Here is a 26,689-nt window from a genome sequence, read left to right as displayed (position 1 = left end):
TCGGAGTTTAGGATTGTTTTGCCCACGTACTGTTTATGTAAGCTTATAACAGATACAGGTTTTGGGAGCAGATGACTCATATGATTTTAAAAGTACTAAGGATGGTTTTATCTTTTTTTTTTTTAAGTACAAAATCCTGTCCGCATTATGCATTAGTCAAATATTTGAATTATTGCACTATGATAGTGAAAAATAGATAAGGGAAAACATTAACACAAAATGTATTGATCCAGTATAAGTCAACCATTGCTGATTGCCAGGGCAATCCTATGCATTTCTCCTCAGAAGTAAGTCTTACTAAATTCAGAAGGACTTACTTCCAGGTGCGTATGTGTATATAGGAATTCATCCTAAGAACTAAATTTATTTTGTGCCTGCTTGCCGTGTTTTTTGCTAAAATGATAATACTTAAGATTCTTTTAAAAAATTGATTGAGGGGGTAATAGTCTTCCCCCATCCCCAGTAGCTAACATGGATATTCTTGCAGCTGTAAATAGTTTGGTAACAATATGTCATATTTCTATACATATCCTTTTAAATAATTTTACACAACCACCATCGGATCTGTTGGTAATTTATAATTTGATCTATATTTGATAAAATTGTCTTCCAATATTTGATAGTTCCACAGTTTAAAAAGAAGGAATATACCATCTCCTCCATACCTCCTGCATCTGTCAGTCGCTGATTCAAAGTACTACAAATGAGACCTTCAATAAAACGTTGCAGTCTGAAATGCTCCCAATTCACTGTTCAGCCAGCCAGCCAGCCATACCCTCTGTCATGCCATGCCATTCCCTTTTCCTTTCTTCCCCACCCACCAACAATCTGTCTGAATTCTGTGGCCACTGAACACATTCAGTCATCAATGGGTCTGGAGTAACCTTCCTTAGGGTCTCGTCCCCTAAAGATTTTTGTGCTTCCAAAGTCCTCCCCAAAGTGCCAGATTTACATACAAGCTAAATAAACTATAATTTAGGATCTCAGATTATGAAGGGCCTCTAAGTACTTTTTTTTTTACTAAATTTCATTTACTTTGCTCTCAGAAAATCATGAAAGTGTTTTAAACTATACGTCACATGCAGAACACACACGCAGTGATGTTGTATGACCTCTCCATGTATAACTGCTTTTGTGTTGCTGTACATTTTTCATATATGCTAAGTAAGAAATCCTTGTTAGAATAATACACATTTTGGAGTAAATCTATGGGGTCTCTTACACTTGACATAGCTTAGGTCCTCAGCATGTCTTCACCTGTCTGACCCCAGCTAAGACTTTCTTCTTGTGCAATAGTGATAGGTACACACGCAGATACACAGGAAGCTGCCTTATCCTGAATTAGTCCATTGGTCTATCTAGCTCAGTATTGTCTACACTGACTGGCAGCAGCTCTCCTGGGTTTCATACAGGGAATCTCTCCCAGTCCTACTTGGAGATGCCTGGGATTGTTCCAGGGACCTTCTGCATGCAAAGCAGATGTTCTTTTTGAATGCATATGCAGCGGTGTTCAGGCCTGAAAATTGGAAAGAGAGGGAATTAGACCTTTCTCTCTTTCTCTCTCGCCTCCCCACTTTAAAGGAGGGACATTGTGAACAGGTCTCAAAGGGATCTCAAAGTCTTCTCAGCAGCTTCTCAGATCTGACATTCTCCTCTGTGACACTTCAGAAGCCTTCAGTGGAAGGACAGATGATGCCAGTCTATATTTGCCCCTTTTGCTCATTGCTGGCATGCCACTCTCAGAAAGAATCAGCTGTCTCGTGTTACCGCAATAACTTTACCGTGGCAGTCGCAGAAACCTGGCAGGGAATTGCCTTCATCCGAAAATCAAGGTTTGTCAGGAGCAACAAATGTGAAATTTACTATTATCCGAGCATAAGAAGAAATTGTGGATCCTTCACACAGAAGGCAAGTTTCTGAATTGCAGCATTCTCCATTTTGGACTTTAGAGAACTGAAGCTCAGTTATCTAAATGTGCTTGTGAGACTGTCTGTGAAACTGAGCATATGCCCTGTAATTATTTCCTCTGCTGTTTCAGTGTTTAAGTTGCAATCCTGTACACGCTTACCTGGCAGCAAGGGCCATTGAACTTGCACAATATGAGTAAGTCCAGGAGACTTAACTGCTGAGTAAACAGCACTGCGTAAAGGATTGTGCCGTTAGTATTGTGATGTTTCAAATGGTTAATTTGTGATATTCTTTTCTGATATTATTAGTAAACTTGGGCTTTCTTTTGGAGAGAGGTAGAATATAAGTGTTTTAAATAGCTAACTAGTCTTTAAGAAGCTGTACTGAAGGCATCAGTGCTTGATAAATTTAGACTAATGAGAGCAATTGGATTGGAGCCTTAAAAAAGATGTTGGGACTCCATTTCTGCCGAATACTATGTAGAGTTCCAGTCGTCTCACTATATTCTAGAGTTGGAAAAGTTTCAGAAGAGAGCAACCAGAATGATCAAGGGAATGGAGTGACTCCTCTATGAGGAAAGGTTACAACGTTTGGGGCTTTTTAGTTTAGAGAAAATGTGTGTCAGAGGTGACAGAAGTGTATGAAAGTATGCATGGCATGGAAAAAAATGGATAGAGAAAAGTTTTTCTCCCTCTCTCATAACACTAGAATTCGTGGACTTTCAGTGAAGCTGAATATTAGAAGATTCAGTATAGACAAAAGAAAGTCCTTCTTCACACAGCTCATAATTAAATTGTGGGATTTACTCCCACAAGCGGCAGTGATGGCCACCAATTTAGATGACTTTAAAAGAAGATTAGACAAATTCATGTAGGATAAGATTATCGATGGCTACTGGCCAACATAGTAAAGAGGCAGTATGCTTCTGAAAACCAGTTGTTGAAAACCGCAGGAGGGGAGAGTGCTCTTGCACTCAGGTTCTGCTTGCGGGCTTCTTATGGGCATCAGGTTGGCCGCTGTGAGAGCAGGATGCTGGACTAGATGGGCCACTGGCCTGATCCGGAAGGCTCTTACATTCTTAATTGTAGCTCTGTGAGGGGCCTTCAGAGCTTGGAAAAGTTAATTTTTTTGAACTACAACTCCCATCAGTCCCAGCCAGCATGGCCACTGCATTGGATTGACGGGAGTTGTAGTTCAAAAAAGTAACTTTTCCAAGCTCTGCTTCTAAAAACTCAGCAGCCTTAACAAACTACAGTTCTCGGGATTCTTTCTTCTTCTCTAAGATGCATTTATTCAGTACGTTCTTACATTTATGGGATGTGGTCAAGTTATTCTCTTTCCATAAGGCTATATAGGCGAGGTAAGTCATAATCTTTTTCTTCATGTATTAAAAGACTGATGCGTGTAGTTGATGACCCAAGGGTGGGGGAAGGGGGCATGATTTGTTTATCATTTATTGTTCTGTATTTGATGTCATACACTTAATAAAGCTAAAAGAGACAAGAGAAAGAAAAGAAAATGCCTACTCTTTGTTTCGTCCTTCATGCCGTCGTTCTCCCTCTACCTATCCTGAACGTCTCGTGGCATCTTCTTCCTCAGCTGCTCTTAATCCAAGAAGCTCTCATTGCATGTCAGATTGGCGGTATTCCTGATCCTGCAGCCATGGACCCGCACGCCCAAGGGAATGGGGCAGAAGCCCCCAGATTTTACCACTTGGATCTTTACGACTCAACAGAAGATTTAGAAATCTTGTCAGAAGAACCGTTCCGCAGAAGAGATCTGGCTGTGCGTGAAACTAGCGAGACTCAAAACACAGAGCAGCAAGCAATGCCCAGCATGGATCCTGAGGATCAACACCCAGATAATGGAAGAGACAGCAATGCCAGGAAAGTTATTGCTGGTTACGACACAGAAAACAAACAACCCTCTGTGCTAAAGAGCACGGACCAAGTGGCAGATACGTACTGCATTATATGCTGTGCTCCAGTCCGAGCTGTTGATAAAGGGAGTAGCGGACATGATGAGCATGAGGTCATTCCTCTTGACAGTGTGGTTGAAATTGCAAAGGTAAGAACACTGGTGGCTGGTGCCCATTGGGACTGGTGGGGTGGAATGCAGGGAGCCCAAACAGCAGGTGGACTCAGAGCCAATGACAGGCAAAGCCAACTCATGCTGGCTTTGTTCCCATCCTCCTCTCTGTTGAGTTCTACAGGGGCAACCCTGAGACAAAGGAGGAGGAAGCTGACATGTAAGTGCCACCCCACCCCCCGCACTGGTTGTGAGAAAGAAGGCAAGGCGGTGGGAGCTGGCCGAGGGCAGAGTGAAGTTGGTGGGGCAGTGCCCTGCCTGCCTCCACTGGGTAAGGATAATGGAAGTCAAGTTGATCTAGTCTGGATGGAAGGGGGAAATTATTATTGTTGTTGTTGTTAATTTATTTATTGCCTTCTACAATTTTCTCAAGGCTCCGGGTTTTATTCTGAACTTTCAAGGAGCTATCCAAGGTGTACCCTGGACAGCTGCCTGAAAGTTTGGACTAAAACCTGCAGCAGATTCACTGCCCCACTGACATAGGTGCCACCAGCCTTTACTGTCTCAAGTCAATGTACAGTTAAAAACAGCAAGGAAACAGTTTGAAACTGACAAGACAATAGATACAGTTAAAACAAAACAAAATCGATACCCAAATGCCTCTTTCAACAATAGTCCAGTGATGTTAACAGTAATATTGTTTTAATAGGATGAGCTTCAGAAAAACATATGTAAACTGGAAGATCAGATTACTCACCTGGAGAGTTTTTCTAGCCACTTGGAGGAAATTTTTATCACCGTAGAGGTAAGACCTATCCAACAACTAACGAGAGGCATGGCTATGCTAGCCTGATCTCTGAGTAAATGACAATGGCAGAACTTGGAAAAGTTACCTTTTTTGAACTACAGCTCCCATCAGCCCCAGCCAGCATGGCGCTGGCTGGGGCTGATGGGAATTGTAGTTTAAAAAAGTAACTTTTCCAAGCTCTGTATCTAAGTTCTGAGTAAATGACAATTATGCAAGAAGGGAAGATGCTCGGGGCAGGGCTGCTTCTGAAGACCTTTATGCTGGAGGATATTCAGACAGAAGAACTTTCTAAGGTAATATAAAGAGCATCATTCCGCGGAAGGGCCGTAGCTCAGCCATAGAGCATCTACCCTGTGTGTGGAACATCCTAGGTTCAATTCCTGGGTTCTCCAGGTAGGGCTGGAAAAGATGCCAGCTTGAAACCCTGAAGAGCTGCTGCCAATCAGTGTAGACAGTGCTGAGCTAAATGGGCCAATGGGTCTGACGCAGTATAATGTTTCTATTTATATTCCCAGCTCCAGTGAAGCTGTTCATGTCATAGGCCTCAGCTCATGAGGCACTTATGGCACATTCACCAAAGCCCAATCCCCAAGATTCTGTGGAGGAAGCCATTATGATTAAACTAGTATAAAACCAATATAGGTTTGTAGTGCATAAAAGTTAGTTATTTTCATGGATCTTCCTGGAGGTTTGGTGGCAAATTCACTGGCTACCAGGCTAAGCTCAAGGCGCTGGTTCTAAACAGCTTGGGACCAGGATACCTGAAAGATCATCTCACTACTTGTATACCCAATCGATCACTGGGCTCTGCAGGTGAGGGCCTCCTTCAGATACCATCTCATCAGGGGGTCCATTCCACACAATATAGAAATTGGGGCTTTAGTGTTGTGGCACCTAGCCATTGGAATTCCCTCCCCTTCAATATTAGACAGGAATAATAGCCATCTCTTCCTCTTCCAACAAGTCTTTTAAAGAGAGATCTTTCCCAGGCTGCATCTGGACTGGGATTGCTTTTAGATATTTTTAGATGTTTTGTCGCTTGTGTATTTGCCACCCTGCACTTGTTTGAGAGGAAGGGCTAGATATAAATTTAATAAATAATGGAAGGGCTGGATATAAATTTAATAAATAATGGTGAAAATCATGATGATAGCAACAACTCTTCAGCAAGTCCAACTGATCCCAAAATGCTTTCCAGGAGAATTTCACTAGACAAGAGCGAACCCTTGACAGGCAGTACAGCAATATGATGCAAACCCTTGAGCAAAGGTATGACGAAAACATGCAGGGTTTGGGGGAAGAAAAGAAGGAGAAGTTGGAAGCCTTATACAAGCAGCTGGTGAGCTGCGGAGAAAACCTGGACACCTGTAAAGAGCTGATGGAAACAATTGAGGATCTGGGCCAGGGTGAAAATAAAGTGAATGCAATAAAGGTAAGGAAATGTACTTGGCAGAAATTATTGAAGGCGGATTTTTACAGACCCCTCTGGCTCACCATCTATGTATTTGTGGAGCTTCAGAGATTGAAGATTTGCCTCATTATCTGTCCTTTTGCCTATGTACTCTGAGCTATGAGTTACATTTTTGAATTTTGTCTTATCCCATGGGAACTTATCACCAAATGGCTGCCATGGGGCTGAGGCATCACACAAAATGACTGTTGTTGGGATGTGACATAATGGCTGCCACATCTAAAAGAACAGGAAGAGTGACAGGACCACAAAATGGTGTGAGCATGTTCCCCCCTCCCGTCACTCCCATCAGCTCCAACTGTACTCGCTCATGGGAGAATCTGTTTGCATCTCTCCTGTGTTCAGAAGAGAAGGGAGGGTGGATGTCCTATCTTGGTATCCAATGAAACGTGGGCATGTTTAAGAGGGTGTGTAGAAGAAAATGAGCCAATGCAAACAGGAACTGAGCAGGAAGAGCAAACAGCTCCTTGTGTATTGCACATTTTTGAGGAGATATTTACTGAGACTTTTTGTGGGCCCCATAGGAGATACTGAGGGGTGCATTGGTGCCTGTGGGCACAATGTTGGTGGCCCCAAGTCTCTGCTCTTTTATCAGTGTGTATGTTTTTCTAGTGTGCTATTTGATCTGTGTTTTACTGGATGCTTCTAGTTTTAAATTGTTCATTTCCCCTTTTTGTTACAGAATGACCAATCAGTGCTGTCAATCAGATAAGAGAGCAGGGCTGGGGGCCTCATGCAGGCTACCAGGTAGACCAGTTGCCAACTTCATCTGTTCATATCTTTTTTGGGGGGGGCTCAGCCCCACTGAATTCAGTGGGATAATTCTGAGTGAACACAGATAAGACTGGGTCAAATCCCTCAATATATGGCCATGCAGCCTCAAGGAATCACACTCTCTCCAGCTTCTAATTGGATCAGAGTGGCAGGGGCTTTACAATAAATTTTACTGATGACAAGTGTGGCACAACCAAAATGCATCAGCAAATGGTTGTTGTCCCATGCCGCTGCCCCCCCCCAAATTCATTTGATGGATGGGTTTAATCCTGCCTTGTTTAGGGGAAGGCCCATTTTTTCTTCAAGCCAGACAATCTGGAGAGGGGAAAAGTGTCCAAGGGATTAAAAAATATCTATTGGCGCTTTGCAGCCTCTCCTCTTTGTTTGCCTGCTTCTTGTTCCCAGATGTCATTACTTTGGGAGATGCTTATTTCCCCCTCCTCTGCTCTGCTCATTTTGAGTTCAAACGGCGTAGCAGGACGGAAAGGCTCCCCGACTGCTCAGATGACAGCAGTCTCCTGCGTTTGTGATTAATGAGCCCAACGAGCAGAGCACATTTCGAGAAAGGCCTCTTTCAGACAGGTGCTTCCCCTGAGAATGTAACAGGCTTTTTCAATCCTTGTGAGTGATCACCCTAATTTTGCTCTGTGATGCACTGGGGGTAGGGGGACTTTTTATAGCATGATCACAGCAATCTTTGAGAAGGACAGAAAAGCAGAAATTGCATTTTGCCTAGAGCCCTCCTCTATGCTATTTTCAGCAACAACTTTATTCTCTTTTAGTTTGACCCACACACACACACTTTCTCTTAAGAACATAAGACACATGCTGCTGGCTCAGGCCAAAAGTCCATCTAGACCAGCATCTTGTTCTCACAGTGGCCAACTAGATGCCTCTGGGAAGCCCACAAGGAGGACCTGAGCGCAACAATACTCTCTCCATTCTTCCAAATAATGACCCCCCCCCATCCCTGAAACGTTCTAAACTGTGCCAGGACCAGAACACACTTGTATGCTGTAAGAGAACTGTGTATACACCAGAGCTTGGAAAAATTACTTTTTTGAACTACAACTCCCATCAGCCCCAGCTGGCCCATTCTGCCATGTTATTGTTGGTTTTTTGCACCTTAACAAAAGGGGCATTCCCATGCTCCTTATGTAGATATATGTGTTCCTGTTATTAAACCCTCTCTCTCCCCCTCTCTCTCCTGTTTTCTACAGACTGCGGTAGCTACAATTCACAGGTAATATTAAGTACAGAATTTTTATTTTCTCACCCTCTTGCATGCAAGACTAATATGCTGCATATCTTTATTATACTTGGTCGCCGGTGTTGCTTTGTCATCTCTAATATTTATTACAAAGGGATCAGGATGGCAGATGTGGTTCTTCCCCAACTTTTATCCACTCAACAGCCCTGTGAGGTATGCTAGGCTGAGGGTGATAGTCACCAGCTTAAGGTCACCAAGTGAGCTTTTCATGGCTGTGTTTAATTTGTGGCTTAAATATCGACATATTTCAGCCTTCCCCAACCTCGTGCCCGTCAGATATTTTGCTCCTACCAATGGCCATGCTGGGACTAAAGGCAGCTGTAGGCTGAAACATCTGGTTGGGGAAAGCATGTATCGCGCAAGTATAAAAACTCTTTAGAAAAAAATATGAAAGTGTGTGGGGAGGGGGGACCCTCAGAGTCCTGTGAAAACTGAGCATGCTCAGTGGGCATGGAATGCTGACCATGTGGGAATGGAGGACGGAATGGAGCATTCTGAACAGGAGCGCTCCACACTGCAACATTTTGTTGCAGATCCCACTTGTATAAATGATGATGATTCTGACATAACAAACGTTAATATGTGGCCAGGCTCTTAGAGTTGCTGTCTAATGTGCATTTCTGTGGCACTTACAGATTGGACAAATTCTTGAAAAAGGATGTGGATGTAGATCTTTCAACACCAGCAGATTTTGAAGCCCGAGTCATAGATTTCTCTGACTTTCAAGAACGAATGGACTCCATTAATTCTGTGCCGGGTATTTTCATTATATGTATTCCTGGTTTCAGCTGCAGAATAGTAGGTATAATTGGAAGCCCATTATTTTTCTCTGATGAGACTTCTGAGCAGACATGCTTAAGCTCCCACAATTAGAAATTTGGTACCTGTTCCACATTTCTCAGAGCAATGTAAATTTCCAAGGGCAGCACTGTGGGTCTAGAGAGGGATTTTATTCAACAACATCTGGAGGGCCAAAGGAATAGGACTTTCCTGACCTTTGGCATTCGCCACGGCACTTCTGTTTCACAGATTCTTCCCCTCTCCTCATTCCAGCTCTTTCGCCTCCTTGTGCACCAGTGATGAACTCCCAGGACCCCAATTCTGCCACGGGTACATCTGTCAGAGTGTGCTGGAGCTTCTTCTCAGAAGATATTGTTGAAAGCTACCAGCTGTACTACAAACGAGTAAGCAGTGAAACGTCAAAAGAGGAGGAAGTTGGTAAGGAGAGGGAACCCTGAGGAGATGTTGAGAGGCAATATGTGGGTGACTGATAGGGCTGTAATTGGCAAGGATAATTTTATTTTATTTATTTATTTATTTAAAATATTTCTATCCTGCCCTTCTACCCTATAACAGGGCACTCAGGGCGGCTTACAAAAATAAAATCAGACATGTACATAATAAAATTGTAAGCAGTAAAATCACAAAAACATTACAATAATTTAAAATACATAAAATACAATTAAAATACATAAAATACAATATATATATATAAACACACACACACACACTTACTATTTTGCTTTCCCCCAGAAAGTGATGTTCTCAGGTGCTTCAAGAATTTCAGATAGTTCAAAATGGCTGCCTCTTTTGCCACTCACTGGGATCACCTTTAGAATGTGGGTGTGGGTGCATGCATACACTAGAGATGGCGTAGAATATTTGCAAAATCGGACTTGGTATTGAATTCATGTTGAAGGCACAGATCACTCTGCTTAAAAAAATTGGGTGAGTATTTGACCTTTGTTAATATAGTCTAAATTAATGATGACTGCTAGTCATCATAAGATATGAAAAAGAAACCACAACAATGCTTTAAAATGTTTTTTAAAATAGGGGGTACAGGGAATATAATGCATTTTTTGTTTTGTATTTGCAAATTAATTTTGAATAGATCCAAGATCAGGCCATTAAATCTTGCTGGGAATATCCCACCACTGAGCTATAAAATGGTGCACCTAATATTAAGATTGTTCCTATTTAGAAGCATGTTTTGGAAAATGCCTGAATCTACTTTCGCTAAATCTAACTTCATAAATCTATTTTCCCACTACAGATTTTATGCTAAATGTGAAAGAAACCTACTGTACAGTGACTAACCTGACACCTAATGCACAGTATGAATTTTGGGTGAAAGCCCTCAACAGAGCCGGGGTTGGTTCAGCAAGTGAAAGAGCTGTTTACATCACAGGTAAATGAATTCCAGACTTTGACTGGCTTTGAAGATACACCTTTTTCTTGAGTGTTGAACTATGCAAAGTATACAGAAGTGAGGCATGATCCAGACAGAGTTAAGCACTCTGTAAGTTTGTTGATTTATATGGAATACTTGCATATCTGGAATACTTGCAAATCATATGTAAGTATTATATAGCCCCAAGAGGTTTCTGAAGCAGCTTACAAAAAAATTTCCCTGTAAAAACCACAATCACTTCTGGTACCAGGAACAGAAATAATATGGTGTCCCTGTGGTGCCAGGATTAATCAGGTGACATTTCCTGCTCCCGTCCTTGCTCTTCTCTGGTGGTGCCCTTAGGGATGGGAGAAATCTGTCAATTTCAATTTTTCTCAATTTCTCATTTTCCCAACCTTCAGCTCAGTTTTCCACATTTCCATACCCATTTTTTAAAAGTCCTCGTGAACATTCATCCACATTTTAGTCCAATTTCTCCTAATATACACATTGGCGTGTAATTTTGCCTAATATACACATTTTTTGCAAAGCGATTTTCTGTATTATAAGGTTTGTTTTATTGTATATTTTAATTATGGATATTTTTAATGTTTTGATGGAATTATTTGGTTGTGGAGGGGAAGGGCCTTAGCTCAGGGGTAGAGCATCTGCCTTGCACACAGAAGGTCCCAGGTTCAATCCCTGGCATGTCCAGATAGGGCTGGAAGGGACTCCTGCCTGAAACCCCAGAGAGCTCCTGCCAGTCAGTGTACACAATACTGAGGTAGATGGACCAATGGTCTGACTCAAGTATAAGACAGCTTCCTATGTTCCTATGTGTGTAACATATGGATATTTTATAACTGATTTACACTTTAAACTACTTAGAAGACATTATGGCATGTAAGTGTTATATTTATTAATAAATTATAATTATTGTATGATTTTCATGAATATCTTATTATTATTATTGTTATTATTATTATTTCCATGCTCTCTCTCTCTCTCTCTCTCTCTCTCTCTCTCTCTCTCTCTCTGCATTTTATGCACACTTTACCACGGTATATGCATTTCTGTACACATTACCTGACTGGGGAACTGAATTGCAAAATTCAGAGACGGGCGAATTTCAAAAGGCGGCTGTATTTTGGCTATATTGTTTTGGAAACTAAGAATTAGAGAGGATTGAATTGATTCCCCCCCCCTCCGCTCCTAGTTGCCCTTCAGGCTCTGCCTACTAGGTTGCAGGATCCACTGAGGCCAGGGAATGCGGCTGAGCAACAGGATCTCGTTCAACCCATGCTGCCCTGGGCTCCTGCTGGGAGGAAGGTCGGGATATAAATCAAATAATAAATAAATAAATAAATAAATAAATAAAAATAAACCCATGATAGAAGTTGTAATAAGAGTTATTTATTTGTTTGTTTGTTTGTTTGTGTGTTTATTATTTGATTTATATCTCGCCCTTCCTCCCGGCAGGAGCCCAGGGCAGCAAACAAAAGCACTAAAAAGACTTTAAAACATCATAAAAACGGACCTTAAAATACATTAAAACAAAACATTAAAAACATTTTATTAAAAAGCTTTGAAGAAATCTTTAAAAAAAAGGTCTGAAAACATATTAGAAAGCAATTCCAACACAGACACAGACTGGGACAGGTCTCAACTTAAAAGGCTTGTTGAAAGAGGAAGGTCTTCAGTAGGCGCCGAAAAGATAACAGAGATGGCGCCTGCCTAATATTTAAGCTCTTTAATCTCTAATGAGGGGAGGAAAACGTCCCTACCACCACTGTGGCTGCTCCAATCAAAACTGAAGTATCCCGTAGGGCTACCACAATGTTTTCAATGTGAGGATGCCCTTGGGCCTAGTCTGGAAGCTCTAGCTAGAGCAGAACGCAGTGGCTAGAGTCCTGATGGGGCAAACGGTGACAGCATGTAACACTTTTGCTAAAACATCTGCACTGGCTGCCCATATGCTACCAGACCAAGTTCAAGGCTCTTGTGTTAATATTCAAGACCCTAAACAACTTAGGGCTAGTATACCTTAAGGACCACCCAACCCCATAGCTAGGGTGGGGCAAATGGGTGCTTTACTCTCCCTTTTTAATTTGTGACATGACAGGCAATGCCGTTTAAAGAATGACAGCATGTGTTAAGAACAGGAGCAATTTAAGAATAGGACCCTCTGAAAAATTCAGTTCGTAAGGCGGGGCAAGTGCACAACAAAAGGTGCATCTGGAACAGCCCCCAAAGTCTGCTCACTCATGACTTTCCCTGACTGGGGGTGGATTTTTATGATCATTGATCTCCCACCTGGTTTGGTTCTGAGTGAATGTTGAGTGCCCAGCCATTTTATGGGTGGCTGATTTGGGGATCTTTGATACCTGCTAAGTTAATCAATAAAAAAAATCAGTCAATCAATTAAAAAATTTTTGTAGCATATCTTATAACCAAATGGCTCAGAAAGAACTGTCTTATCTGTATTTTTTTTAAGCTCCTTTGCCACCTGTCCTCAAAAGGAAGGAGATCCAAAGCTGTGACCATGTAGCACTTGTGCGCTGGGAATCTGGGAACACGAATCCTGTTGACTCCTACACTGCTGAATTATCCAAGCTGACAAATGGAGAGGATGGGAGCTTTATTACGGAGTGAGTTGCCTCGTGGTTGATGTATGCAATGCCTTGGTTTAGCTCATGTCATGTTTTCCAGAAACACCCAAATTGCTGAGGGAGCACAAGGGAGGTTGTAATGATCACTGCTCACGGGAAACTATTAGGCCTTAGGGCCAAGGCAGACATGAGAGAGTAGGGATGGGTGAGAAATTTGATTCTTTAATTCAGTTCTCCACATTTATGCAGCAATTTGTGATTTTTTTTAAAAAATCCTCATATAATTCCTCCAGCATTTTAGTACAAATTTCTCCTAATAAATGCATTTTTGTAGGCAGTTTTGACTAAGGTACACACTTTTGCAAGCCATTTCTCAGCATGTAATGCATTTCTCTGTATTATTTTCACCCATATATTCATTTTTATGCATATTTTCTCCTAACATATGGATTTTTGTAACCAAATTCGAATAAGTGCCAATTTTGAAGGATGGCTGTGTTTCCGTCATATTGTTTCACAAAGTGCAGATCTGTTAGATTCAGTTTGCAATGCGAACTGAATCAAATTTCTCCCCCACCCCTATTTCAAACTGGTGCTTGTGGCCTAGCCTTGACCGTCTGATTGTCCAAGTGTGTGTGTGTATGTGTGTGGGCCTTTTGTTTTACTTCTTCACTCTTTTCAAGGTTCTGCCAAATTCCTTTCTTGCTCCTTTGGATTCCTTTGTTGCGTTCCTTTCTTGCTGCTTTGACAACAGTGGTTCCAAAGGGTTCTTTCCATTTTCCCTCCAGGTCCATTGTTGGCATTCCGAATTGTGAAACTCTGATTCAGTTGGAGCCAGGAAACAACTATCTGCTTTCTATGAAAGCCATTAACATGGGGGGTGCCAGTGAACGGAGTGCACCTGTCTCCATCCTTAGCACAGGTAGTAACAACAGTAACAATACTTCACATCTGTTCTCGCAAAATGTGGTATACCCTGCTGGAAATATGTCAGGGGTTGCCATACCGTGGTTGGCGAACCACCAGAGGTCCGTGAGCTGCATTCAGGTGGCCTGCAGCGTGCATGTGGATTTGTGGTTGAAAATGGGAGACGGCACATCCATTGCACTGAATTTTCATATGGAATTTTAATTTATTTTAATTGCTTTTTTATTTCTTATATGGTATTTTATTGTATTGTAATTGTAGTTCTATTGCTACAACAGACAGAAAAATCATTAAGTGGTCCACCAAGACCCTCAGCAGTTTTCAAGCGGCCTGGGAGGCGGAAATGTTTGGGAACCACTGATCTATGCTAAACTATCATGATGCCTTCTTTGCATGATGTAACTGCCCCCCTGCACTGTGTATGATTTAACCCTGCACTGTTTAACACAATAGCACTATTCTGTCCAAGGTAGGGATGGCCAACGTGGTGCTCTCCAGGTGTTTTTGGGCTCCAGCTCCCATCAGCCTCAACCAACATGAGCAATGGTCAGAGCTGATGGGATCTGAAGCCCAACAACAGCTGGAGGCACCACATATGTCTAAGGCATTGTTGGGAAGGGGAGGCAACTCCATGGCCAAACGCTGTCACCACCAGGGCTCAGCTCAGGAGGACAGAAACAGCTGGGGAGGGTGACTGCTGCTGCCATCACCACCTGAGGTGGCTACTTCACTCTGTCCAATGGTAGGGCCGAAACTGCCACTGTGAATACGAGAACTGCATGAATGAAACAACTCACGTGAGTCTTTCCTACCTGATTGTTGCCCAGATGGAGGGGAGGGCTATGATTCATGGAGAGAAAAATTATGTGTTTTTGAAGGAGCCTGTTGGGATCTCCCAGGGATATTTGACATCTTAGGTTTATCTTGTATATAGCTTTATTTGGATCTGAGGTGACTTCTGCTGATGTTACCTTGTGTTCCTCCCATACTGTTAAACTTTTATTTTGTGATGGTTTGATGATTAGATACAAATAAACGAATCTGACTCTGGTGAGAAAAAAATCACCTAACTGGCCCTGAACATGTGGTTCCTAGTATTCGCATACAGCATCATGAGATTGCATCATGAGGAAGCAACTCCCATACCGCTGTGTGTGTCTGTGTATGAGAGAGAGAGAGAGAGAGAGAGAGAGAGCCATTGTACAGGAATTGTACAGGAATCTGCAGGATTCAGTGATCACTGCCAGTTACAATATCCCATCCTTTTACAGGCACTTTCTTTACTCTGAATGAGGAGACAGCCCATCCCTTACTGTCTGTGCTAGAGGACGGATTGACAATTACGTGTTGCAAAATGGAGAGTCCCAAAACCGATTTGTCCTTCTGTGAAAATAATTTCACAAGGTATAGAATCCGTACAGCCTATTTCATAGGCTTATATGCACAGTTTTATTTCACCATTTTTTCTTTAACAGGGACCTACATCCTCTGAAAACACCTCCTGTCAGGTATGCTTTGAGCTGGATTCCTTCATTGAGCAGGGGGTTGGAGTTGATAGCCTTATAGGCCCCTTCCAACTCTACTATTCTATGATTCTATGAAGTGTTAAAATGGCTGTAACTTGCCCAGGGTTGGGATAAAGCAGGGTAGACATATAATAATAGATAATAGTTTTCATGCACACTTTAATGGCGAGCCAACCATGAAGAATGTTCAAATGCAGTCAGAAATTCCATAGGAAACATCTGTCTGTGCTCTCAAGCTAAAGAGCAGCCAGTCCGTGTGTTGCTCAGAACTGCAGAAAATTGTCTGTGCATATGTGTGTGTTTAGGGTCAGGGTTAAGCAGCTTTTTAGCAAGGCAATTACACTGAAGGGAAACCTGATATTCCTCAGCTGCTTGTCAAGAGATCTAGTTTGTGTTCATTTTACATCTTTGAATATGTGCGTTGTTCATATTATCACAATTTCCTCTCCCATCAATTTCTCTTGAATTCCATAAAACATCACACACACACACACACACACAAACACTAATTTTCATGACATTTGTGCATGCTGGCTTAATTTTGCCTTTGAAGCCCATTGTCCCCTCTGCCACTCTTCAGCAGACATGTCAGAAAATTCCGACAAAAACAGAAATAGGAGCATAAATTGCCAATGTTTGGTTATGCATCCCAGCTCCAGAATGGAAATCAGTCTAGGGAATACCGTTGGTACTGCTATTATAGTCGGTTTCATTCTGCAAACGACACGTAATTGGTTACATCTCCCCCCTTTACATTGTGTTTCCTTTGCATTGAGCTGAATGGGGTGGAATAACATTACGACAACATAATATGCATAATTAATTATGCAAACTGTACAAGTTACATAATTTTGCCACAGTGGACTGCAAGATGAATAACATTGGTTTTGGCAGAAGGCGTGCTGCAGTGGAATGGAAACAGTGCTGCATGTGATAAATACAGAGCAGAATGGGAAACTATGCCTTCTTATATTCCTAGTCTTCAGACAGTCCAAAATGAAAAAAAAAAAGGCAAGCATAATTGGATGCTGTCACAACTCTGTGCTCTTAATCCTGTAGCTGTGGAGGTTTTAAAGTTAGCATAATTACATGATACGGCCCTTTTAGCAATGTGTCATGCTACACACATTGACCAGATTCTAGGGGAGGCAGGTGTTTCCCTCTGTTCCCTTCCACTTAATTCTAAAAGTTGGCATAATTGCTATAGCAACACTCGCTTATACGTAATCTGATATGCAGATATGCCCCCAAAGAGATTACTCCTTACAATACACAGCTGACAATTTGGGGTAACGTCTTCTAGGGAATGAATGAATCAGTTCTGCTTAAAAGTGAGTGAGAGAGAGGTCAGCCTAGACCTAGAATGGTCCTTACGGAAGAACCCATTAAATTCAATGGGACTTACTTCTGAGTAAACATGTATAGGATTGCACTGTAAGATTTCTTATTATCCTCAAAAATAGCAATGTATTAATATTTTTAAAAAATAAATCTTATACTTTATGTTTAAGTTACTTGGATGAACTGTAATATTTGTGATAAAATTTTGTGTAGTAGTGCGTTATTGATCTAAGTTCTATATTTGTTACAGTAGTAAAAAAACAACAGGTGGGGCGGCAATGGTATGCATACTTACTTGGGAGAGAGCTTCACTGGATGCAGCGGGACTGATTTTCCAACTAAACATGCATTTGGATTGAAATGCAAAGTGTTTTTTTATATTCATGACTAGGATATTGTTTTCTCCTCAGATGCTTACAGCTAGCCTTCCAACCAAAAGTCATCATGTACAACATTCAATGCAACATTGTCCAAATGTCACCATTTTGCACTCTGTATTCCAGTTAATAATTAAATACAGCACTGCTTCCAGCCAGGGATGGCCAATTTCTGGATTGTTGTGCGTTTTGTCATCTTGATTATTACTGAATGGATGTGCCACCAGGCGATGAGCACTAGGAAATTAATAGTTGATTTCCTAGAAAATATAAATGGTTTCTAAACATGAAAGCAGTCATAGTCAAGTTGAATTATATATGTGCTCCTCCATAAATCCAACAGCCTTACCATAGAATTCAGAGGTCACCAACATAGCACAATGGTGCCCTTGAGTGTTTTCCTGGTGCCCATAAAGCCACGGAGTCCCCCCTCCCCGATCCTTGGTCATGGGTTGATGAGAATGCCTTTCTTTTTCTCCCTTCTAAAGTATGATGCTTTTTAAACAATGTTAATATTTTGTTATTTAAATTTTTGTACACTCTATTCTTTTCTGATCCGTATTTTGTATTTGTGTTTATTTTTTGTGAGCCGCCTTGAGGGCCTTTTGGCCAAAGGCGGCATAGAAATAAACCTTAACAGAACAGAAGAGAACAGAACAAAGTACAGAGAGCTGAAGGAGGGAATTGGAAGAGTGCCACTCTTTCCCATTTCCTCTGTCGGCTCCATGGGCTTTTCAAGGTCCAGATCCCTTGGAAAAGCACTTTGTGTGCATGCACTTTCTCTCTTTCTGTCTCTTAGTGGGGGAAGGGCTGATGTGATCAGATGTGGCACCCACAGCACTTATTCAAAAATCCAAATATGCCTACGGGCCTGAAAATGTTGGGGTCCCCTCTCACAGATGTTGGCTAACGTCAGATATCCAGGATAACAAAAGGATATACAGAAGATGGACTTGAAAGGATGTGCTGAGTCTATCAGCCGAATCCACCAGTGCACATGATGTGTTTGCCTGAATCAATACCCTTGCTTTCTTTTGCCAGATCCATTGCCATCTTGGGAAAGCCGATACCGTTCCAAGGAAAACATTACTGGGAGGTGGACGTGGATGAAAACATTGAATATCGTATCGGTGTAGCTTTTCAAAACGTGCCCAGAAACAGCTACTTGGGCACAAGCCACTCCTCCTGGTGTATGAGGCACACTGTCACCTCTTCCAGGTACAGATCCTTCCAGTTTCTTTCAGTGAAATTGCACAGTCGTGTAGCAGACAGATTACTCCAGGGTTTCCGAAACGTCTGAGTTCCTTGACCCCTTGAGAAGCTTATAAGGTCATAATCAGCCCCAACCCACATTCTTAGGAAAGTAAATGAAATCAAGAAATAGCGGCAGATAATCAACATTTATTAATAATCAATTACTAGGATCATGCAGTATAAAAAATAAGGAATACTGTTGTATTGTGGAATTATCTTATTAAATACAGGGGCTCCTCATTGGCAAGGGAGGGGCACTCTGTACATGCCCGTGGCCCTTTATTTCTGAGGCTTGTAGTTCCTAATTACATTTTTCACTCTATTTCTCGGAACCTGCTTTTCCACCCCCATGTCCTTTTCCACCCTCTTTTGACCCCTAGGTCTTTACTCACCCCCTTCACAGTCCCATTAGCCCCAAGGGGTCAGAATTAACCACTTTGGGAAATCCTAGGTTACTGTTATGTTTGGTGTCAGTGGTGATCTTCTCCGGTTCCTAAACAGCTTTGGAAATGAGGAAATCATCTCTCATCATATGCCAGGCATTCATTAGTGTTGTTTCCATCCCATAAGGATATACAACACCTTTGTTTCATTTGACTGGCAGAAATACTCCCATGAGCAAGAGGTCCCAGATTTGTGCAAGCGTGTGTACGAAAAAGTGGATACTCTACTCCTTGTCATAATGCATGGGTGTGGAGCCTGTGGCCCTCCAGATGTTATTGGATTCCATGCCCACCCACTCCCCCTTCTTCCCCCTTCCCTCCTCCTCCTCCTCAGAATACTATTGGATCCTTCGCTCACCAACCCTGGGAGAAAGCAAGAGATCTCTTTAATGCAAACACACAGGGCTGTCAGTTTCACCCTAGCAAAGCAAAGGCACAGGGTTGAAAGTTTATCCATAGCAAAGCAAAGCAAAGCAAAGACACAGGCTGGTCAGTTTCACCTTAAAGCAAAGGCACATAGGGAAGCAAATCTAGTCAGTTTCACCTTTCAAAAAGTCTTGTTAAAAGGAGCCTCCTGCCTGGAAGATTTGTTAACTGAGGTATTACTGTACAATTTAAAACAAAATTAAACCATACGCAACGATCATCACAGTTTTCAGGTCGGTCACAAAAAATAGCTTTTTAGCTGTCAACAGGCTGAGTCAAAGAGGTGTTTCTTCTGCATACCATGAAAGCTGAATAATGTCACACCTCTGCAGGGAGGGAGCATCCCCATTTTGAGGTTACCCCAGTGAAAGCCCTCCTCTAGGCCACTGCCCTGAAGGTATTGGAACAACCAAGAGGGCCCAGGTCTCACTGATGTGATAAGCCTGGGTCCGGGCTGTACCTTTTCAAACTGAAGAGGGAAGGAGGGCTCCCTTAACTGAATACGGCAACAACATGGTGGAGGTTGAGAAGGTCCCTTCTGCCCAGATACTCCATGTTGCAGCCTCTGCAGCTGCGTTTTTATTTATTTATTTATTAGATTTCTTACCTACCCTTTACCATAAGGTAACAGGGAGCTTACAACAATACAATATACAATTGTAGAACAAGTAAAGCCGTTACAGCTATAAAACAAGAAAGTATAGAAACAATTAATAATAATTCTGTGTATAAAACAGTTCCATGTATAAAAACCAACACAAACATTTAAAAACAATTCCATATATAAAACCAGTTAAAAATAGTTCCAGTGCAGATGCAGATGCAGACTGGGGTTATGATCTCCACTTAACAGATGTGGAAGGTCTTCAGCAGGTGCCAAAAAGGCAACAGAAACAACGTTTGTCTAATATCTAATGGGAGGGCATTCCAAAGGGTAGGTGCCACCATACTAAAGGCCGCGTGTCTATATTGTGTGGAAACGGACCTTCTGATAAGATGATATTTGCAGAAGGCCCTCTCCTGCAAAGAGCAGTTATCAGCTGGGTATTTAAGAGGTGACATGATTTTGTAAATAAAGAAAATGTCTGGGGAAAATGACATAAGAAGAGCCTGCTTCATCAGGCCAATGGCCCATCTAGTTCAGCACCCTTTTCTTATAGTACCCAACCAGATGCCTATAGGAAGCAACAGTACTCTCCTCTTCTGAGGTTTCCAGGAACTGGTATTCAGAAGCACGCTGCTTCCGACAGTGCAATTTGCCCTTAAAGACTATGAACCAAAGCACATTAGATACTAGTCAAGGAAGTAAAAACGGGCAGTTTATCTATATTTGTAATATTTATATGCTCTCCAGTAACCAAGTTCTCTGCGTGGCTTACAACAATAAAAGCATCAAACATTAGAGCTATAAACCATACAAATAAATATGGGAGACCCAGTGCCTGCAGGAAGAAGGAGAACATCGCCACCCAGGGAAGGAGAGCCTGCTGTTGCTGCTGCTGTTGGAACACCATTTCCACCACCCTTCCCAGTGGGACTGCTGCCTGGCAGACGTGCCTCCTGCAGGACCAGGTCCCAGGTACCCAGCCAGCTGTGACTAATTTCCATCACCTGTCCCTCTTTGGAGGGATACATAAGCCGGCTGGCTGAGGTGGCCTGGGTTTCTGTCTTTTGTTTTGTTTTGGTGCTTTTTTTCTTTTTTCTTTTGGGTGCCATTGGTTTTAGCTATGGGTGGGTTCGGTTTCGTTTTATATTGTAGTTCTTGGGTTTTTATGTAGTTTGTATGTTGTATTTTACTTTATCTTGTACGCTGCCTAGAGTGGCCGCTTGTGCGGCCAGATAGGCGGCCTAGAAATAAAATTTATTATTATTATTGTTATTTAAAATAAAAAGCAAAAACAGGGGGCAGCAGAGAAACTCCAATAGTAGAGAATAAAAGCAGTGGAAGAAGTGAGACACCTCCCAAGGAAGTGGCAAACCAATGCTAGATTAGGCAAATGCAACTCAAAGGGTCCCTCCAATTGTCCTTTTTATTATACATTAATGACAAATATTGGGGCGGTTATAGCAATCCCTCTTTCAATTCCATTTGTGCCTGCAAAAGCTTTTTTTGGGGGGGAGGGGGACACAGCACTTGGTTTCCAATCTTCTAACTTTTTATGTCACCAAGTTTCCGGTTTATTGTTGTTTTGCTTTTGATGATTTAGACAATTTATAAACTGCTTGCTCAAAACAAGAAAAATACATGATTGCATCAGAGTGCACAGGTGCCTCTCCAGATGGCAATAGTGCAATAACATAACATCACAGAGCAACTGATGAAGCAGAATGACGTGTAGACTGTCCAGCATAAATCCACCACCAATGCATTACTATTGCGTCAGTGAAATCTTGCAGAACACACACTCTGGAGGGGCCCAAAGGGCTTCTAATTACATGCATTTTTCTCTTGCACAGACATACCTATGAATTTCTGAACAATGGGATGATGCCAGACATCAGGATTACTGTGGCTCCCCGGAGAATTGGGCTTCTCCTTGATTATGACAAAGGGACACTGTCGTTTTTTAACATGGATATCAAGCAGCACCTCTATACCTTCCACAACCACTTCCAGGACTTTGTCTGTCCTTGTTTTGCTCTGGAAGAGCCCGGCACACTCCGGATTCTGAACGGCATTGCCGTGCCCATGGATGCGATTTTGTGATTCAGGGTAGCTGTTCGGCATGCGTGCCCAGCTCTTGCATGCCTCTGTTAAAACCCACAGCTGCTCACATTTGCAACCATTCTCATTTAAACACCATCTGCTTTATTCTCTCAGTTTTTAAAAAATTATACCCTACCTATCTTTGAACTTAAAGCGATCTACAGACAAAATTTAAAACAAGACCAACATAACATCAGATTACAAAGTTTCCCACAAGACGCAGTAATGGCCACCAGCTTGGATGGCTTTAAAAGAAGATTAGACAAATTCATGGAGGACAGGGCTATCAATGGCTACTAGCCATGATGGCTGTGCTCTGCCACCCTAGTCAGAGGCAGTATGCGAAAACCAGTTGCCGGAAGCCTCAGTGTTCTTGCACTCGGGTCCTGCTTGCGGGCTTCCCCCAGGCACCTGGTTGGCCACTGCGAGGACAGGATGCTGGACTAGATGGGCCACTGGCCTGATCCAGCAGGCTCTTCTTATGTTCTTAGTTGCAAAATAGAAAACGGCTAAGTAGCTGAAAGACAAAAACAGAAAGCGGAACCTGCAAGAACTGTTACATTTCACTTGCTTTATAAACCTGTTAGACTGTGCACCTTTGGGTCACAGACAGGTTAGCCTTCCAAGGCCTTTATTGGTGCCTTATTGGTTGGACCTCCAAACTGGCTCCAGGAACATCTGCAAAGAACAATTATGACTCCGTGTAAGACGCAGCATTTGGAGAAAAGAGCTTCCCCTCCCCACTTTCTTTTTTTGCTTCTTCACCAGTTTCCTAAATAAGCAGTTCTGGAGGCAATTCAAAGCTTGTTATTGCTTATGAATATTTACAGAGCAATGAGGATGCACTGAGCCCACCTGCAGTAATAATTAACAGAAATAAAAAAAAAACACAGGTGCCACTGTGAGTGTTCTTTAAGGATGCTCTTTGACAATTAAGATCTAGTTGCTTTATACAGGGGTGGGTACAAGGGTGCAGTTGTCCAAATTCTCAGGAGATCTTAGAACCCTTACTTTTTTGGGAGCAGGGTCCCTGTGTCTCCAGCATCTTACAAGCCAATCAGCATGAAAGGGGAGTGTGTTAGCCACTGCAAAGAGTTTTCTAACATCCTTCTACTTTCCTGCTGATTGGAGCCAGAGTGAAAAGGAGGTGAGTCAGCCACTGAGAAGACTCTTCTCAGTAGCTAACTCTCTCCCCTTTCATGCTGATTGGCTCCTAGGACATCTGTTGTTGTGGAAGAAGGCATTAACAAGGATCTCATTCTCAACCCAGCAGCAAAAAAGGGGGGAAGGGTGTGTGGCTGTGGCTATCATGAAGAGACCCTGCACTTCTGAATTTGCCAGTACAGTACTGGGTGTGCAACCTGTAGCTCTCCAGGTGTTGTCAGACTCCAACTTGCACTAGCTGCAGGAGCATGGTAAATGGTCAGGCATTATGGGATTAGGAGTCTAATGACAGCTGGAAAGCCACAGGTCACCCTTCACCCTAGCATTATAGAGTATGTTTAAAAGCTCGGTAGGGTTAGGCTGAGAGACAGTGACAGGGCCAAGGTCACCCAGTGAGCTTCATGGCCCTGTGGGGATTTGAACCCTGGTCTCCCAGGTCCTGGTCCGGCATGCTAACCGCTACACCACCGTGGCTGTTAGTGCCAGTTTGGAAACTCCTGATCTGCACCATCTACAATGACTGGCACTGGCTGTCCTGGGTTTCAGGTAGGGGACTCCCCAGTTCAGCGTGGAGATTCCAGGGATTTAACCTGGCACTTTCTGCTGCTAAAGCAGATGCTCTTCTACCGAGCTCTGTGTGGCCCAGTGAGCTAGACAGACCAACGGTCTGGTTCCGTACAAGGCCGTTTCCTATGTTCCTCATTCCAGCGGGGCCGGTGAAGGAGATGGAGGTCTGTGCTTTGCAGCAGGTGGATGCTCTGTGCTTTGGGGGAACATGATGCTTTGTTACGGATTAGCACCATCTGAGAGCTTGCAGGACTCTCCTGTACTCGACATGCCTGTTTGTAAAGAACCATTTCACACCACAAGCCTTGAATGCTCTCTCCTCACAAGGAAATGGACCCTGTTCAGTGGCTTCCCCTGAAGCTGCCCACCGCTCGAGGACACGGGTAGCAAGTTTTGTTCGTGTTTGTTACAAGTATATCTTTTTATTTATTTATTGAAAAAATCCCAGCCTTCTCTGAAGTTGATTTACCCTTTTTATTCAGCAGCTTCATATCACTCCATATATTTTGATTCTCCTCCACTGTTTATGTGCTTCAAACAACGTCCTCTTATTTGTAGACTTTGCTCTTTAGATTTGCACAATTTGAATTCCGAAAACTTAAGTTGAGCCACCCAAATGAACAGTGAAAAATGTACGTCAGTTCAAGGATAGGAAGCCCTCACTTCCTTGCCTCGAAGGTATCCAACATCTTGCGAGATTTAGTAATACTTATTTTTATGATGTGTATTTCTAATTTAAAGTGCTGAGACTGATGATCACCGCTAGAGGGCAGTGGCTGAAGCTGCATTGAAAGACTGCATCTTGTTACTGTAGGACAAATCTAGCGCTAATAAAGCTGGCAGGCCTCAAATTACGACCAAACTTTCCGTTGTGTAATTCTTCCCTGTCAATGGAAAATGCTAGCTGGGGCTGATGGGAGTTGTTGTTCAAAACACCTGAAGGGTTCTAGCTTGGGATAGATTTAGGGTGAAACTAGACGTTCATTAGATAAGTAGCAGCCAGGAGGTATCATTGATCTATTTCAGTGCTAGGTGACTTGTGGCCCAATGCTGCTGTACTTAAGGATGGGGAGAAATTCAGTTCAGTTTGCACTTAAAGGCAAACTTATCTAATCCACCCTTTCTGAAACAATAGCCAAATTGAAACACAGCCATCCTTCATAATTCATACTTCAAATTTTGCAATGCAGTTCACCAGCCAAGGAATGTGCACAAAAACATATATACTGTGTGTGTGAAAATGCATGCGTTAGTGAAAATAACATGCAACAATGCACGTTAGGGAACATTGTTTTGCAAAAGTGTGTCTATTAGGCAAAACTGCATACACAAATGTGTACATTAGGAGAAATTCATGCTGAAATGCTGATGTATTTTCATGAGGACTTTTTAAAAAGCAAATTGATATAGAAATGCAGAGAACTGAAGTTAAGACTAGGAAAGTGAGAAAAAGAGCAACTGACATTGACAGGTTCATCCATCCACTAGCTGTACTACAGCTCCCATCATCCCTGACTATTGGCAAGGCTGGCTGGGGCTATGGGAGTTACAGCAAAGGTCCCAACTTTTATGAGTATAGGACCCCCTCTGTAACCTCAAAAAAAATCGTGACTCCCACATGTTAACTGTTGCTCCTCCTGCCGCGGCTATTCTGGCCATCACCACGATTTGCATGCAGGCGGAGAAACAAAGGCAGGAAAGAGAGCTGGACAGCCATCTGTGGGGAATGCTTTGATTTGCATTGTGCAGGGGGTTGGACTTGATGGCCTTATAGGCCCCTTCCAACTCTACTATTCTATGATTCTATGAAATCCACCTGGCAGGAAATTAAAGCCAATAAATATGTAATAAATTTAAACACTCGGTTCACACAAGTCTATGGGCAAAATCAAAATAGGAGCAAACTTGGGTGCTGGGGGGGTGGGCGAGTGTGCAGAGAGAGAAATAAAAGAGTGATAGAAGTAATGTGAAGGGAGGGGGCAGGGTTAGAGGGAGGAAAGGTGGGTCACGTTGTGGGTGGGGGAGAGGGTTGGTGGGTCAAAAGGAGGCAGCAAGTAAGAGGCAGTAGCAGCTGGAAGAGTGAAGAGGAGCAGCTACGCGGGAGAACGGCAGTGGGGGTATGAGGGAAGGGCAGGGAGGGAGAGCTGGAGTCAAATTGGCTGTGTGTCCATTCTAGGTGCTTCTTGCTTGAAGTGACCTGTGGTGGCAGCGGCACATGGTCCCACTCCTTTTCTTTCTCTCACTCCTTGCTCCAGTCCCCTTACACCAAAGGGAGGGTGTCCTGTGAGGGTTGAATCCTCCTCAACTGCCACCTCTTTCTCCCCCCCTCTTTCTGAGGCAAAGGGGTAAGGAGTGGCCTCCCCTTCTTTTCCCCCATCACCATCCCCTTCCCCTTAGGCTGGCAATGGAAAATGCACAGGGAGGGGCGAGTGTGCTGCCGCTGCTGCATGCCTCTTTCTGTGTTGTTCACATTGCAGGAGTCTGGTGGGTTATATGGGAAGGGGTTGTGTGGAGCCCTGTGGACCCCCCTCCCCTACAAGCACACATGAGCGCGCACACACACCTACCCCTCACTCAGCATATGTCCAGGGGCGTCACTAGGGGAGTGCAGGGGGTGCAGACCGCACCGGGTGACACCATCAGAGGGGGGTGACTCTCAGCTTTAATTTAAAAAAAAAATAAGTTTCTAGGTGGTCCGGTTCTCGAGATATACATAAAAACGTCAGCCGCCCCCAGTGGCATCATGCGGGGGGTGCGGGGGTGCAGAGTGCACCAGGTGACACCATCAGAGGGAGGTGAGTCTCAGCTTTAATTTTTAAAAAAATTAAGTTTCTAGGTGGTCCGGTTCTCGAGATATACATAAAAACGTCAGCCACCCCCTTTAAATCTTTTTTTAAACTACTGTATAGCACTTCG

At 42.9% G+C, this 26,689-nt stretch overlaps 1 protein-coding gene across 1 annotated transcript; it reads left to right on the top strand.

Annotated features, from left to right (window-relative positions):
- The first annotated feature begins 1,614 nt into the window (after nucleotides 1–1,614).
- Nucleotides 1,615–24,624, top strand: FSD2 (fibronectin type III and SPRY domain containing 2). Its single transcript, XM_061595369.1, has 13 exons — nucleotides 1,615–1,908; nucleotides 3,508–3,975; nucleotides 4,646–4,741; nucleotides 5,943–6,176; nucleotides 8,210–8,232; nucleotides 8,895–9,016; nucleotides 9,313–9,477; nucleotides 10,316–10,450; nucleotides 12,927–13,080; nucleotides 13,830–13,963; nucleotides 15,240–15,372; nucleotides 18,254–18,430; nucleotides 21,793–24,624. Exons 1-13 carry the CDS (start codon nucleotides 1,690–1,692, stop codon nucleotides 22,040–22,042), a joined length of 2,310 nt encoding a protein of 769 aa, XP_061451353.1. The 5' UTR covers nucleotides 1,615–1,689; the 3' UTR covers nucleotides 22,043–24,624.
- The last annotated feature ends 2,065 nt before the right edge of the window (nucleotides 24,625–26,689 follow it).

Source organism: Rhineura floridana, chromosome 14 (assembly GCF_030035675.1).
Source record: "Rhineura floridana isolate rRhiFlo1 chromosome 14, rRhiFlo1.hap2, whole genome shotgun sequence".
Classification (NCBI taxonomy): Eukaryota; Metazoa; Chordata; class Lepidosauria; order Squamata; family Rhineuridae; genus Rhineura; species Rhineura floridana.
The sequence above is the reverse complement of the archived record's forward strand: the minus strand, read 5'-3'. Positions and strand labels throughout refer to the sequence as shown.

What these genes read in the sequence shown, in the direction of transcription:
- FSD2 (XM_061595369.1), top strand. Translation starts at nt 1,690, where the DNA reads ATGATGCCAGTCTATATTTGCCCCTTTTGCTCATTGCTGGCATGCCAC. An exon ending in AAATTTTTATCACCGTAGAG is followed by an intron (nt 4,742 to 5,942) that starts GTAAGACCTATC and finishes AATGCTTTCCAG; the next exon opens with GAGAATTTCACTAGACAAGA. An exon ending in TGTGAAAATAATTTCACAAG is followed by an intron (nt 15,373 to 18,253) that starts GTATAGAATCCG and finishes TTCTTTTGCCAG; the next exon opens with ATCCATTGCCATCTTGGGAA.